The sequence below is a fragment of the Brachionichthys hirsutus genome, unplaced genomic scaffold (genome assembly GCF_040956055.1).
Source record: "Brachionichthys hirsutus isolate HB-005 unplaced genomic scaffold, CSIRO-AGI_Bhir_v1 contig_727, whole genome shotgun sequence".
NCBI classification, from domain to species: domain Eukaryota; kingdom Metazoa; phylum Chordata; class Actinopteri; order Lophiiformes; family Brachionichthyidae; genus Brachionichthys; species Brachionichthys hirsutus.
Genome location: NW_027180555.1, coordinates 1,407 through 16,012, shown reverse-complemented (window position 1 = coordinate 16,012; position 14,606 = coordinate 1,407). Strand labels below are relative to the sequence as shown.

The following is a 14,606-nucleotide window of genomic DNA, read 5'->3' as shown; positions in this document are numbered from 1 at the left end:
TGTACCCCTCCTCTCACTCATAGTCAGCTGGAATAAACTCCAGCAACACCGTGACCCACAAGGCTGATAAAGCGGCTGTAAGCGGCAAGACGATTGAGGTCGTCTTTTCCCCCAGAAAAAGGATGGATATTTTCAAAAGAATTACCTGTACACAACCTGTCCATCCAGTTTGATCAACAATGTTTCACTCATGTGACCACAGAGCTTAGAGATGGATAAATTGGACGCTTTGTATTCATCAACTATGAGCTGGACCTGGAGAAGAAGAAGAAAGAGCAAAGAGAAAAGGAGCACAATCCAAGGATGACACACATGACTGTAATCCAAAGTGAAAACTGATGACAGAACATATTGTGCAATGAAATGAATCTTGGCAACCACATCTCTAGTCACTGTTCTCCCTGGTGAATTTTTATTGCTGATGCACACAAGCTCGAAAGTCAATACAGTCAACATACGTTTGTGCGCGAACCCAAAACATTAAGTGGTGAATTGCGTGTCCCAACCTTGTCAACATGCAGAAGACAGTCCTGGATGAAGACATTGGAAGCACCTTTAGATGACCACAGGACTCTGGTCAGCCCAGGCTGAATTTTCTTATCCATGAAACAAATTCGCTCCCAAAACAAACTCAACTCCTCAGGAGACAGCATTCCAATGACCCTAAAACACACACACACACACACACACACACACACACACGCACACATACACACAAACACACAGCTCTTGATTTACCAGTTGATATATACTAGCCTACAAACACCTTGGAATGCCCAGAATTAGAAACTATTGCTTGGGAGATGGATTTCTGGAACTCCCTAATTGACCAAGCCCCAAGTAAGCAGAAGGTGGATGGATGGATGGATGGACGGATGGACGGACAGGACGAATGGATGGATGGATCCCTGTGTGTCATTGTCACACCTGTTATAGTTCCTGATCAGCAGCAGTGTTCCCTCCCTCAGGTCGCTGAGGTCATCCGAGAGCTGGTAAATGTCGTGCACGTGCTGGGGAATCTCATACTTCAATTTATGCCAGTACTTTGTCTCTAAGAACAGGTCGAAGAGTTTGCTGGAAAGGAAAATGCATATAAAACACAACATTATGTATATGAATAAGTTATTGTTTTGTAAGCATATATTAGTGCATTTGTAAGGGCTCCAGGTCTTGTGGTGGTATTTAAAGAAAAAAATATTATTCTGCACCTTTTTTCTTCTGTACAGTCGCTTACAAAATATATTAAGAATGCATAATGGAATCGATAGATAATTGTTTGTGTTTGAGTCAAGTTGTTACATTTCTACATAAATATACTGTGTAAAAGTTTAGTGTTTAGAGCTACTGGAGTTAATGTGCATCTATTTTGCAGGTATCAAAACAGATTTAAAATACATGGAAGAATAGGTGTACTTTAGGAGTATTTTATACTATAAACACAGATACGATATACAGAGTAAGACAGCGTGTGCTCACAAAGTTGAGCGCCACGCGTCTCCTGTAAGTCAAGTTTGTAAAACCCACTTGTCAATATTGATGTCCAGCTTGGCAGGCTGGTCCTTGCACCTCACAATGAGAGGCTTCTCCAGCCTCCTGAGGTATTGCACATCCAGGCTCTGACTCCATTGGTTGAAGTTCTTCCTCTCAGTCTCATCTAATAGCTGGATGATCTGGTCATAGTTGGAGATTATTTGCTTGCTGGTGGCTGACTCAGGCATGAAGTGGGCCTTTTGGAGTACCTGGAGGAGAAGGAAAAGGAGATACAGATGGAATTAAATGACCTTCAGATGGAGGACTCACTTATAACGATGAGTACTAATTAGTGAAATCTGATTAACTCACCTCCATGAGGCTCATTAAGCGATGTTTGATGGCCCTAACCCAGTGAGCCCGGCCTGCCAGCCTGGGCATATGGTCAGGAAGAGATCTGTTCTGGTCCATTTGCTTAGTAGCCTGTTTGAGCTCCTTGTGTAAGATGTTGTACACTTCTTCTGCCATGCTATCTGTGGTGTGCTTAATGGCCTGGGATGGAAGGGATTGGATGAAGGAGAATGAGTAACCTGTATGCGGTCAGGTGTAGTATGACACAACAGTACAAGGACAAAATAGCAAGTCTAAGTCTATCATCATCTTGTCGTCTACAAAAGCTCTCGGATGACACTGCCCTCCTGGGTGGGTGATGATCGGGCTTACAGAGAGGAGACTGGCTCTTTTGTAAACTGGTGTGAGTCTCTCTTTTTTTTTTTTACAGGTGAATGTGGACAAAACACAGGAGCTAATCATTGATTTTAGAAAGAAAAAACAAACAGTCATGCCAGTGGTCATCAAGGGTAAGCCCATTGAAATTACACATATAATACCTCGGAGTACATCTGGGCAGTAAACTGAACTGAAAAAGGAACACTGATGCAGTCCTCAAAAAGGCTCAGTCCAGACTATTCTTCTTAAGAAAGCTCAGATCTTTTAACATGAGCAGTGTTTTATTTTATGCTGTGTCATGTTGGGGCAGGAGCGTCACTGTGGAGGACTGGCTCAGTGGTTAGTCTGAGCCTGGACTCAGTGGACATGACTATGGACAAAAGGATGAGGACTAAAAACGTTCAAGTGTTCTGTCTTTTAAGGGCCATCCACTCCATAGCATCCTTAATGTGCGAATGATGATGTTCGACTGAGCGTCTCAGGAACTCTTTTGTTCATGCTGTTGTACGGTTTTACAATGACAATTTTTTTTAAAGTTGTTGTATTTGTTCCTGCTCAGTTTTTATAATGAATATTTTTTTTATTGGTATTGAGCTGTTGCACTGATGCTCCAGTGGGCTAGGAGAGTCCGTACTATGAATGATGATGCTTTTTGTATTGTGTGATGAATGTTGTGAGTCCATGGCATCTTAATTAATTAATAATATCTATCTATCTATCTACCTACCTACCTAATATGGGAGCACTTTTATGAATTTATCCAACTCTGTGTAATATAGTTCAATATATAGTTTAGTTGAACATTTGGTAGGTGAAAAAGAAAAAACTTTTCTGTAAATGGGTGTGAGTGTGGGAGTGAGCGCTTATCACAGAAACACCTCTCGAGTCGACACAGGCCTGAAAATGTCCAGAACTCGAACTCCTTCCTGCACGCTGTGCACCGTCTGAAACACCAAACTGATCAGGTTCTTCATCCTCATTTCTAGATCCTTTACCAATACACGGAACCTGTACACACACACAAGTGCAATAATGAATTTATCACATTTTTACCTCTTTTAATTTGATGCAAATCTTTTCCTTTTCATTTCTATTTCGATTTGAACTGGAGACTTGTCCATGGTATATCCAAAGTGAATATTCTGGATCCTACCTGTTTGCCTGCCCCGAGACGGATTTGTCTACGTGTTCGGACTGACGACCTGGTTTTGTGAATTCTGTTTTTGGACATTAAAGTTACGGTATTGGACTCCCCTCTCCTGTCATGCCAATATTGTGTGTGTGTGTCCGTCCCCCATCCCCTGTCAGCTGCATGATATAGTACATTTTATTGTTGTTGTTGTTGATGTGCTTACATTTATTTACAGTTTGTGCGCATGCAGCTAGATGAGGTGATCCCCTTCTCATTCTATGTTCCTATTCTCAATATCATATTCAACCTTACATTGGGAATGTACTCCCAGTCTGCATACGCTATAATAATATCTATAGAAGAAGAGAAACATTATTGAACGCTAAAATATCTCGTATATCATATATAAAGTGAATGAAGACAAGGCCTGCATGATTCACACAATCACAGCACTTGATTCATTTTCAAATATTGATGGAATCTTTCATTATATCATGTCTTTAGTAATGTAAAGACAATAATAATAATTTCATTTAATCGTGCCTGCGTTTTTAAACCAAGTCAAATACTTTTTATTCGTTGTTTGAATGTGCAAAGGGGAAATAGACCTACGTGTTGAATTCATTGCTCCATGTGGCGTTCTCTACATCAAGGATGCCCTTGTCAACAGAGTGCAGTTTCTGTAGGCCATGCTGGAAGTATTGCTCGATCTCCAGGAGGCGGAACATAAACTCTGGTCCCTGGCTTCCACTGAAACATGGCAGATTCCCCTGCTGACCGTTCTCCCAACGAGCGAACTGATACTGGCAGTCACATACCTGAGCAGAAACCATCCCAAATAACATTATAGATCAAACAGACACATGAGACACATATCTAGTGAAATGTCCACAGTATGAGGACTAAGACATATAAATACACAGGAGAGAACACCAAAAACTAATCTTTATATTGTATTTGACGCATATACAGTATCCTGAAAGCACTGTTGTTTTAATGATGGTAATGAGAAAATGAAAGCTGTATTATTGCCCCTGATTATGGGTGATCAATATTTGCTTCTGTTACAAGAGCAAGTGGCCATTTCTGTGTGTCTGTTTATGTTTTCCATGTGTCTTTCTTCCCACCACCAAAAACATGCATTGGAGGTGAACTGGTGACTCTAAATTGACTGCACTCTCTCCACCTCTCTCCTCACCTCAAGCAGATCTCTGAACCTCTGAATAGAAGCATCAACCAACACGAAAAAATTTCTTTCATCCAAGACCCACCCTTTTGGAGAACACCTGAGGCAAAAACAGAGGAGGGTGAGAGCACAAGAAAAGAGAAAAGACAGAGAGAAAGGCGAGCGGGTGGGAATTTAAAAACAGGAATGTTGTCACATGAACACCTCAGTGACAGCCATTAAAAAGTGCTCAAAAGCAAAACAGATTTGTAATCCAGTCAGGCTAAGCCCGTATCACACACAACATCTCTGATCTGCTTTCTGAGTCTGCCATCTTACCATTCCAGGGTGGAACAAATTTAATTACTTAAAGACTCAAAGACTGTTCTTTTTGTCAATGCTCCATCAGGGTCTATTTATTTTTGCACAATGACTTTTTGCTAAAATTATATAACAACTTAATTTACCCTAAAGTACACAAACTAAAACATCTCGTTACACGATTTGACATCAAACATGTTCAGCTTTGATCATTTTAGAGTTAACTTTTTCCCTTGCGTGCCCTGAATACATTTTGAGTCGATACATGCGTATGACTTCTCCTACTTGCGGTGGACCTTTGAGACGTGCGTGTACGTCTCCATCCAGGACACACAGCACTGGATACATTCATTCAGTTGTTGCTTGCTGGATATCACATAGCCCTCAAAAACCCGATCCAGAGAGATGCTTTCTAAGCACAGGCGGATGATCTCATTAGTCACCTGCGACACAACGGAAAATAGATACAGATATAAACAAAGACATACTAAAATCATGAAGTATATTTAGACACACAACAATTGCACAAGATTGACACTACTATGTGTAAACTCTTCAAGTCTCGCCACAGTTTGGATTCTGATGATGTATCTAGCAATGTATGTGAACACAAAATGAGGAGGAATACTTTTCTGCCCAATTCTGTGATTTATGGGATACATGACTCGTGTGAAGGAACTTGAAGCAGCGCATCTACAAACTGTCAATAAACTACCGGTATTCAGAAATACGAGAGGTGAACGTCAGCATGTAACGAATGAAACAAAATACAGGTACCATGCGGAATAGATCAGTGATCTTCTCCGTGGTGCTGTAGGGGACATTGTTGTCCCAGATGATGCGAATGAGACCAATAATGTGTTTCAGCTTTTCAGGGGTAACTTGGCAAGGCTTGAGCTTTGCAAGCTCTGCACACGGCTTCTCCAATATTGACAGGAACTTTAGGTTTAACTGGGCCTGCTGCGAGCAATCCTGGGAAACACACACACACGCACAAGAGAAATATGACAGTAATTTTTCTAAAGATATGATATCAACATTTTCTAAATGTTCAGTAAGCCAGTGGGCAGCACAGACGCAGTATGATTACAATGATCAGCAGTACCAGCAGCTCTTCCGAGATGGAGGCATGACAACATTTTACAGCAACACTGTAGTATTCTTTATTCAAAAGGGTGGCATTAATGGTTTTCTACTTTTGTAAAGAGGATTTTTCTTGCTGTACCTGTGTTTCCTTGGCGAATTTGCTGAAGCGGGGTTCGTAAAGAGACTTGGTGAGCTGCAAGATGTTCCGGATGTGGCTGACGGCTCGATTTTGCAGCTGTCGACTGATGTCCAAAAGCTTTTCGGAGCGGCTCTTCCAAAAAGCTAACTCTTCCAGCGGGCCACATTTGTTCTTCATCTTCATGACATCTTGGTCATTCAGTAGATCCTTGAGCTGATCGGTCCAGCAGATCATGACAGCTAAACACAGGAAGAATGAGTGTAAGAAAAGGCAAACAGGAAAAGAAATCAGTCAAAAAAAATGAACAGCAAGACTGCAGGGATCCAAGAAGATCACTTTTGGCTTATAAAATATTAAACTAAAGAATTTGGTCAGCTCAATGAATATACATTTAAAAAATAGCTAAACACATATTTTCACTTACCGTATGCATTTAACTATACATTTGGCCCCAGGTCCTCGGAAGGATTTAAAATCAGCCTTCTTGCCATATTTTAACAGCATTAACAACATTTCCATTCTGCACTATAATAATATTATATTAAATAACTATCATACACATTAATGTTACAATGTTGAAGGAGGAAGAAGAAGTTAAAGACTGAAAAAGACCCTGGTTCCAAATTCCCCGAGGACTTTTCTGTGTGGAGTTTCCATGTTCTCCCCTTGTGGGTTCCCTCCAGGTTGTCTGGCTTCCTCCCGCTACCAAAAACATGTCGGTGTGAATTGCTGTTTGTCTTTCTATGCGTGATTCCATGATGAACTGGTGACTTATCAAGGGTGAAGCCCGCCGCACGTGCAAAGTCCACCCCATGATGATGGGAGAGAATAAAGTACAGAACACGATTAAAATGGAATGATGCAAGCGACAAGTTAATGTGGCACACAATCATTATAGATTGTGCAACGTGTGCATGTATGAGTGAGAGAACCCACAGTGTACCCATCCATCCACACATCCACACTTACTTTCCATTCTTTGTACCAGCTTTTTGTCCTTGCTGGACTCCACCGCGCTGAAACTTAAGGCTTGTGTGGGGATATAGAGAACTGTTTTTTCTTCTTTTTTATACACGTGATCTGTATAAAAATTACATTTATTAGTTACATACAGTTATGTATTGTAAGATTTCTCTCTCATGACTCAGAACTCTCAGTATCAGTTCATCATGTGGAAGTTAAAGCCATGCCGCTACAGACGTCAAGAAGAAGTACCATGTGGAGCTGCTGATAACGGCTGTTTCCTCTGAGGTACACACACCTGTGAGGAAGGCAAGGAACGAGTGCATTTCCAGGCTATAGTTGTCCTTCATGCTCGTGCCCCTGAAGGTGCTCAATGCAACAGCAGGGCCATGTGCATCAGTCATGTAAGGGTGAAGGCTCTTAGAAGGGTTGCCACGTATTCTGCCATACTGCATCGACCTATTAAATGTCTCTGATGTGATTATGCTTCCAGGCTTTCGAGAGAAATAGAACAGGTGCTCTACTTCCTGAAGACAGTTATAGATGTGGTGGGGAAGAGATTAAAAAAAAATGCAGAGAGGAAGAGGCATTGAAAAACACACTGTAAAGAAGGAAAAGAGATTCAAAGAATTGCATATCAAATTAATCAATTGGGTACAAGGAGGAAGATGTGCCGTACTGATGATGGAAAGGAATTTTCCACCCGCAGGGTGGCGTCAGCATCCAGGTAAACCACCAAGGTTGTGATAGTGGTGTTCACAATAAACTTGTCCAATGTTGTCTCATTCTCCTCTGTCCAGGACTCTTTAGTTACACGAGGAGCGCACACACGATGGATAAACTAATTCCAGTGGATGAAGGGAAGCCCAATGAAAAAAAGGAATTAGGGAAGAAAGACATTATTTTTTGTCATTGATGTGTCATTGAAAGAAAATGTAACAGTTAATAAACAGCTTTACCTCACAAACAGTCTTGAGGTTCCTGGAGTCTTCCTCCATTTCTTTCAGAGATCCCACCTCAAAAGTTTCATTGGTCTTTGGTTAATGATGCACATCAGTATACAAAAATACATACAGTACTACTACTAATAATAATAATAATCATAATAATGCATTAAAGTCTACTTCAAACCATTCCAACATCTGTATTCGAATAAAAGGCATTCTTGAGATATGACATTTAGCTAAACCTTTGAGCATCTGTAGGGACGGCTAGTGACGTGAAATGCGCTAAACAGTAATACAGTTCAAGTATTCACACAGACCATAAAAAAGTTACTCGTTCGAAATGTTCTACGTGATTAGTACATTAAATCATGTGTGTATGTAACACATTTAACTTAGAATACGACTATTAAGAAAGAAATTACCTGCGTTTGGTTGTCTTGGTAACCAGTAGCAATTTTCACCCGGAAGTGATATCGACAAGTCTTTCCTGCATGGACCGGCAAGATGGCGGCGGACACGCAGGTTTGTGTGGCTGTTTTCTTAGTGGCTTCCTCGCTTAATGAGCAATATTCATGTTTAATAAAAGCTCGATTTGTGGCATACGGAAAATTGATTTCTAATCAATCATTTCGGTGTTGAGCAGCCTTCAACGAGATAAGGCGGCAGAGAACGCAGCGCCTGTCAGGCTGTAAGCGCTGTGCTACGTAGCCTGTGTGACGTCACTAGAATGAGCCGCTGCAGCTAACGATGTGCTAACGGTGGAATGGCTCACATCGTCATTGAGGGGAAACCTGTAGCTTTTAAAAACACCATCTTGCAGACTATCTATTCTGGGTTTTAAATGTCTTGTTATTACAAACTTTGTTCTGATTTCCAACTTGGACAATAATCTTTTGTGATGAGTTCAGCCACACCCTCTAAAAGTAGTATATTTTTAAACGCACAAGTAGTAAGTATATAAAAAATAAGGCACTAAGGAACAGTAATATATAATGTGCTAAAAATTCTGAATGGATTTTTTGAGTTATTTACTTTTCTTTGTTAATTGTGATGATTCTACCAGGTTTCAGATACACTGAAGAGATTTTCTGTAAATGTGACTACGGCCAGTGTCAAAGAGCGCAAGGAGATATTTGGAGAGCTGAAACAATGTCTAAAGCAAAAAGGTGGGTGACTTTTACATGTATTGATTTGTATTATAATTAAAGTAGCCTCATGCTTCTCTTTCAAAATGTGTTTCAGAGTTACCAGAGCCTGCCATCAAAGGTCTATGCAAGCTCTTCTGTCTCACCCTGCACAGATATCAGTAGGTGTAAACCCTCAGCCACAAGTCATGCAAACTTTACAACGTGGAAAATTCTCATTGTTTACGTTTTCCCTGACAGTATTCCTGTGTCGTAGCCCATCGTCACTGATATCCTGTGTGATTGCATGATGCGTTTGCTTCTCAGGGATGCTGCATCACGCAGAGAAGTCCTGTCTGTCATAGCGCAGCTGGCTAAGAGTCACCCTGACATCCTGGCGACAAACCTCCTTCTCTGCCTGCTGAACGGTGGAATCCTGAACAGAAATGGACTGCCCAGGTACTGCTACGAACTTAATCCTGCAATTTACAGTCGCAAAATCCTGCTCTTTTATTATAAGAGAGTGCATGCATCATAAAAGATTTAGCAGCATATATTGGAAATATATAGTTTATAGAAGTATAATGATGCGAGAGCAGAAACATGCTGTAATAGAGTAATACAGCATAACAAGGTTTGCACCGGTTTAAAAATCAGAAATGGGGTCATGCAATAAATGTCAGAAGGGGTCTGTGAGGGAACTTCTTGGGTTGAAAATGATCACCTTGTATTTCTTTTTCTTCATTGATTGTTCAGTAAAAGCTCCGGCTCTGCAGCCTTTGTTGGCTTCTCATGGACCTGCCTTTTAGTCTCCAGTGTGTTTTCTGCCCCAGAGAAGAGAGGAGGAGTCATCTGGAAGAAATTGGTCAGTAAGAGTTGTTTTTCATGAGGAATCTGACCTTGATTTCACCTGATCATCAGGTGTTTCCTTCTTCGTCTCCGGCTGAATAGAGCTGACGAACCTCTCGCCCGACCGAGGTCAGTGCTTTGTTTTGGATGCTGGCGTCTCATTCGGTCTGTCATCCTCTCTGGTAGGTGGCAGTTCAGAGCCTCCTCGTGGCTGAGGTGGCTGGTGGAGCGAAGACTGTGGCTCAGAAATCAAGCCTCAATGGTCTCCGTCGCCTCTGCAACGAGGTGAGTGCAGTGCGCTAGCAGTGAAAGGCACAGGCTGATGTTTTGTTTGCAGGTTGTAACCTGATCAGACTGAAATGCCATTCACTTTCACTTTATTCATTTATTTTCTGAATAAACAAAAAACAAAACAAATCAGACATGAGATATGAAATGGAGCTAGAGGACCTCCTTCAACTGCTCTGAGTCTCTCTCTATTTTTAGTCTTTACTTCAGTCATGCTTGAAAAGCCCAGCTCACATAGGTGTGTTGTGGAGAAAGGGAGCAGAGCTGAAATAGCTCTCTTTGCCAGAATGGGGAACTGTCCAACGGTAGATCAGCAAAGCTCAGCTCGAAGCCACGGTTTTGTCTCGGTTCAGTTGTCTCCTCCTGCTCCTGCAAAGTCATGTCTTTTCCAACTGAGCTGTCTGGGTTCCTACCCCAGTCAAGCCAATCAGTGGAATGTGAAGGGAAATAACGTCCAGAGGCTGCAGATGTTTCCAGGTCTCACCTTCACAAAGTTTATCAGTGCAGGAGCTGGGTCTGCTGGTAATGTCTGAGCAACAAGGGCCTCTCGGTGCAGACAGCAATACGTTGCAATAACATCTGGATTCCATTATTTCTTATGGGAAATATATTTTCTGTTTTCGAACAAATCGATTTTCAAACAATATAACGGAACGAATTATGTTCGAGAACCGAGTTTCCACTGTGCTTTTAAATTTCGGAAAGCCCGTTGTAACTCCGAGTACGTCGTTGAGTGAGGAGCTGCTGTAATGCCTGTACAGAACTCTACCTCATTATCATTAATTGTCCTTCTGTATTATCCCAACATTTCACAAAACGCAGCAGTTCCTCTCCCTAAACGGTGAATAACATTCAGTCAACACTCCAGCAGTCTCACAAACACACCTGTCTGCTCGTGTAGACGCCAGTCTGCACGGTCAGCTTGGATCAGACACCAGAAGTGCTGTGAAATCCAATAACCTGACCAGTTAGCAACACCTAGAAACTCGAGTCCTCGTCCATACAGGCGCGCTGCATTGGTCTGACGCTGTGTTGTCTCTAACAGAGCCCTGGACTAGTGGATCAGTACATCAGCACCCTTTTGAGTCTGGACCAGGCCCCTTCTACTCTGGTCATGCTGGGGATGTGTTTAGACCTCTGCGCTGCTCAAAAGGACAAAACGACAATAGAGAAGCACCGGGTGAGCCTGAACATTTACGACCGAACTTTCAGCTTTTTGAGGCGTATTTAGAATCACTGGGGCTGCTGTGAGCAACCCCCTAACCGCTGTTTCTTTTCAGATCGCTCTATTGGATCTCTACATAAAATCAGTCCTTATGAGCAAAACGAAACCACAGCAACACATTCTGGACAAAAGTGGCTCCTTGCTGCGCCATGTTTCCCACTCAGATTTCAAGGAGCTGCTCCTCCCTACGCTGCAAAAGACGATGCTCCGCAGCCCAGAGAACGCCATGCAGAGTGAGATGCTTTTGGCGTCTGGTGATCGCGTTGAATAAACGTGCGCTTGGGGCTCAGGCAGCTGTCGAGCGGTGAATTAAAACACTGTTTGGTCTCTTTCCAGCCGTCTCCTGCCTGCTGTCCACCATTACGCTCGACCTCAGTCAGTATGCCATGGATATTGGAAAGGCCATTGCAAGTAAGGACTTAATAGATGCTTGGTGGATTTAGTGTCCTATGCATCTTACGGGACATTTTAAACTAGCACTATGGCTGTGCTACCATGGGAACATAATAACAGACTGGTTGTTCAGTTTAGCATCTTAATGTATCCTTGATTACTGCTGTTATGTGTGTTTCAGGCCAGCTGAAAGCTAACAATGCCCAGCTGATGGAGGAGGCAGTCCAGGCAATGCAGAACCTGACCCGGCAGTGCAGCGACCCCACCGCTGTGCAGGACATCGTGACACACCTCTTCGGGATCCTTGGAGGTGAAACCGTTGCTCCAGGATTAGCTTGCGATGTCATTATAATCCTGATTGGTTTTACGGTACTCATAATTGTTGTGGCTGCAGGGTCTGAGGGGAAGCTCACAGTTGTGGCCCAGAAGATGAGTGTGTTGTCTGGTAAGAAGCGTTTACAGTTATAGTTATCCAGAAGATAAGAGTTCCTGTAGACGTTTACTTCATCCTGTGAAATGTGTTGTTGCTTCAGGTATTGCCAGCTGCAGTCATAACGGCGTGTCAGGAACCTCCAGCCAGACTCTCAGCTCTGAAGTCGCTGTGATGTTCATCCCTTATTTACAGCAAGAAGGTATCGTCACGTCTGTCGTCCTCTGCTTCCTGACAGAGCACTGGACAGCGTTGCTAACGGTGCCCGTTGACTATCTGGAGAAAGAGATCTAAATTAGCATAAATTAATTTGTTAATTGGAAAGAATGAAATAGCATTTTTTTACTTACACCGCCAGTCAAAGGTTTGGACACGCCTTCTCATTTAATGGTGTTATTTATTTTCACGACTATTTAAATTGTAGATTCTCACCGAAGGCATAAAAACTAGGAATGAACACGAATGGAACTAGAAAAGCACGCGGGGAGCGCAGACCTCCGCCGAGCAGCTCGTTCCCCTCCTAGCCGGACGGCACGCCGACGATTATGTAACGAACACCAAACATGAAAAGTAAAAGTGAATCAGAGTTGATTTTTTTAACTGATTTTTTTTTTTTTTTGTAAATTTCGTTTTCAATGTTAACTCTTTGAGTGCCATTCACATCAAGGGATGTTTTTTGAAACCCAAACATTCACTGACAACCCCGACATTGAATTCTGCCTCTCTTTTGCAAATTACTCCGGAACGAAAAAGCTCATTGAGAGAAGGCCAAGGGTGTCGACCCTGAGGAATGAACTGGCACGCACACACACACACACACACACACACACTCTGACATCAAATTGGAATTGTTTTCTTGCAATTGGACATGAATAATAATAATACATTACTGACTGACACTTCTACCTGTTGGGCTGGTAGGATATTCAAGCTTAGACTGCTTCTCTAATTAGAGAGGTTGAATGAATAATGTGAATAAATCAAACGTCCTGATTGATCTCTGTTCTCTGCTTGAGTCCTCTGTCTGAGGTCAGGGGAAATTAACAGCTGCCTTAAAGCAGCCGTTCCGTGTGTTGTGTTTTTGGAAGGGGAGCCGATGGCTGAGTCACAGAAGCAGCACATTGAACTCTTTGAAATGCTTTGAGAGGCCACTGTAATAATTCAGTGCAACCTTTCTCTGTTTTATTTAGTTAATGAGGCGACCCTGGTGCATGCGGTGTCTATGCTGTCTCAGTGGTGCAGTCGCCTCACAGTGGAGGTTCCCGCATCTCTGCTGGATTGGTTGAAGAAAGCCTTCACCCTCAAGGCTTCTACATCTCTGGTGCGCCACGCCTACCTGCAGGTCATGCTGGGGGGCTTCAGAGGTCAGTCACACCTTAATGCGCTGCATCACATAAACGGGTTCTTAAATTGAATCCTGCTCTGTTGCTTTCTCCGCTGGTGTTAGGTGACACTCTGGCCCAAGCCTTAGATTTCATGCCCTTGCTCCTCCAAACGGTGGACAAGGCTGTGGCACAAAGCTCCCAGCATGCTCTGCTTGCAGAAGGCGTGGCAGCTTCTGTTCTTTTGAGCCGACTGGCCCTGCTGGAGACACAGTCAGGTGAGGCTTGCATGTCCACCCCGAGGGCTGTTGTAGAACTGTGAGCATGGGGTTAGTTTTTCTCTTTGTTTCTGCAGAGACTAAGTTCTCCAACTTCTGGAATCTGATCTTAGCTGAGAAAAAGCCTCTTTTCACCACAGAGAGGTTCCTCTCCCAGGCCAGCGAGGAAAGTAAGGCATTAGATACCAGCCTAAAGAGCTATCAGTATATTACATTTTTAAGGTCTACTAATGTCTTTTTCTTTTACTCTGTCTTAAGCTCTGCTCACAGTGTTGCAGCTCTGTGAAAGGCTTTTCCTGGACCATGCTCAGAGGCTGAACATCAGCAAATCACAGTGAGTCTGTTAACTTATGGAGCACCTCTGACCTTAAAAATTACTTAAAGCACTTTCATATTGAAGTTGAACTTTGCATATAACAGCAGATGTAATCTTAGAGGCATTATTAGAGCGCATCAAGCCCAAACCATGCAGTATGTTGCTTGGGTTTACAACCTTACAACAAAAACTAAAGATGCTCATCCAAATGTACTATAATTATAGTAGTGAACCTTTGAATGACCATAATACCACTGCGTTAACATAGTTCTTATCTTCTTCATATTTAAAGTAGTTGATTGTATGTTCAATTTTGGCAAAGTTTTACGGCGGATGCCATTCCTGCCTCAACCCTCTGCATTTACCCGGGCTTGGGACGTAAAGTAAAACAGAGTACATGTGTGTGAATGAGAAGGTCCCAGGGGGGAC

General features: G+C 42.6%; 1 protein-coding gene across 1 annotated transcript in view; it reads right to left on the bottom strand.

The window, feature by feature from the left end:
- Window positions 1-8,003, bottom strand: part of LOC137915938 (dynein axonemal heavy chain 2-like) — a 42,882-nt gene extending 34,879 nt beyond the window's left edge. Inside the window, exons 1-15 of the mRNA XM_068759060.1 lie at window positions 7,965-8,003; window positions 7,664-7,846; window positions 7,304-7,523; window positions 7,012-7,122; window positions 6,043-6,281; window positions 5,595-5,789; window positions 5,103-5,260; window positions 4,530-4,617; window positions 3,944-4,149; window positions 3,078-3,207; window positions 1,843-2,022; window positions 1,525-1,739; window positions 928-1,074; window positions 507-663; window positions 146-255 (exon numbers count right to left, since the gene is read on the bottom strand). Of these exons, the coding sequence (XP_068615161.1) occupies window positions 146-255; window positions 507-663; window positions 928-1,074; window positions 1,525-1,739; window positions 1,843-2,022; window positions 3,078-3,207; window positions 3,944-4,149; window positions 4,530-4,617; window positions 5,103-5,260; window positions 5,595-5,789; window positions 6,043-6,281; window positions 7,012-7,122; window positions 7,304-7,523; window positions 7,664-7,846; window positions 7,965-8,003 (2,378 nt within the window). The remainder of the gene's footprint in view (window positions 1-145; window positions 256-506; window positions 664-927; window positions 1,075-1,524; window positions 1,740-1,842; window positions 2,023-3,077; window positions 3,208-3,943; window positions 4,150-4,529; window positions 4,618-5,102; window positions 5,261-5,594; window positions 5,790-6,042; window positions 6,282-7,011; window positions 7,123-7,303; window positions 7,524-7,663; window positions 7,847-7,964) is intronic.
- Window positions 8,004-14,606: the final 6,603 nt, after the last annotated feature.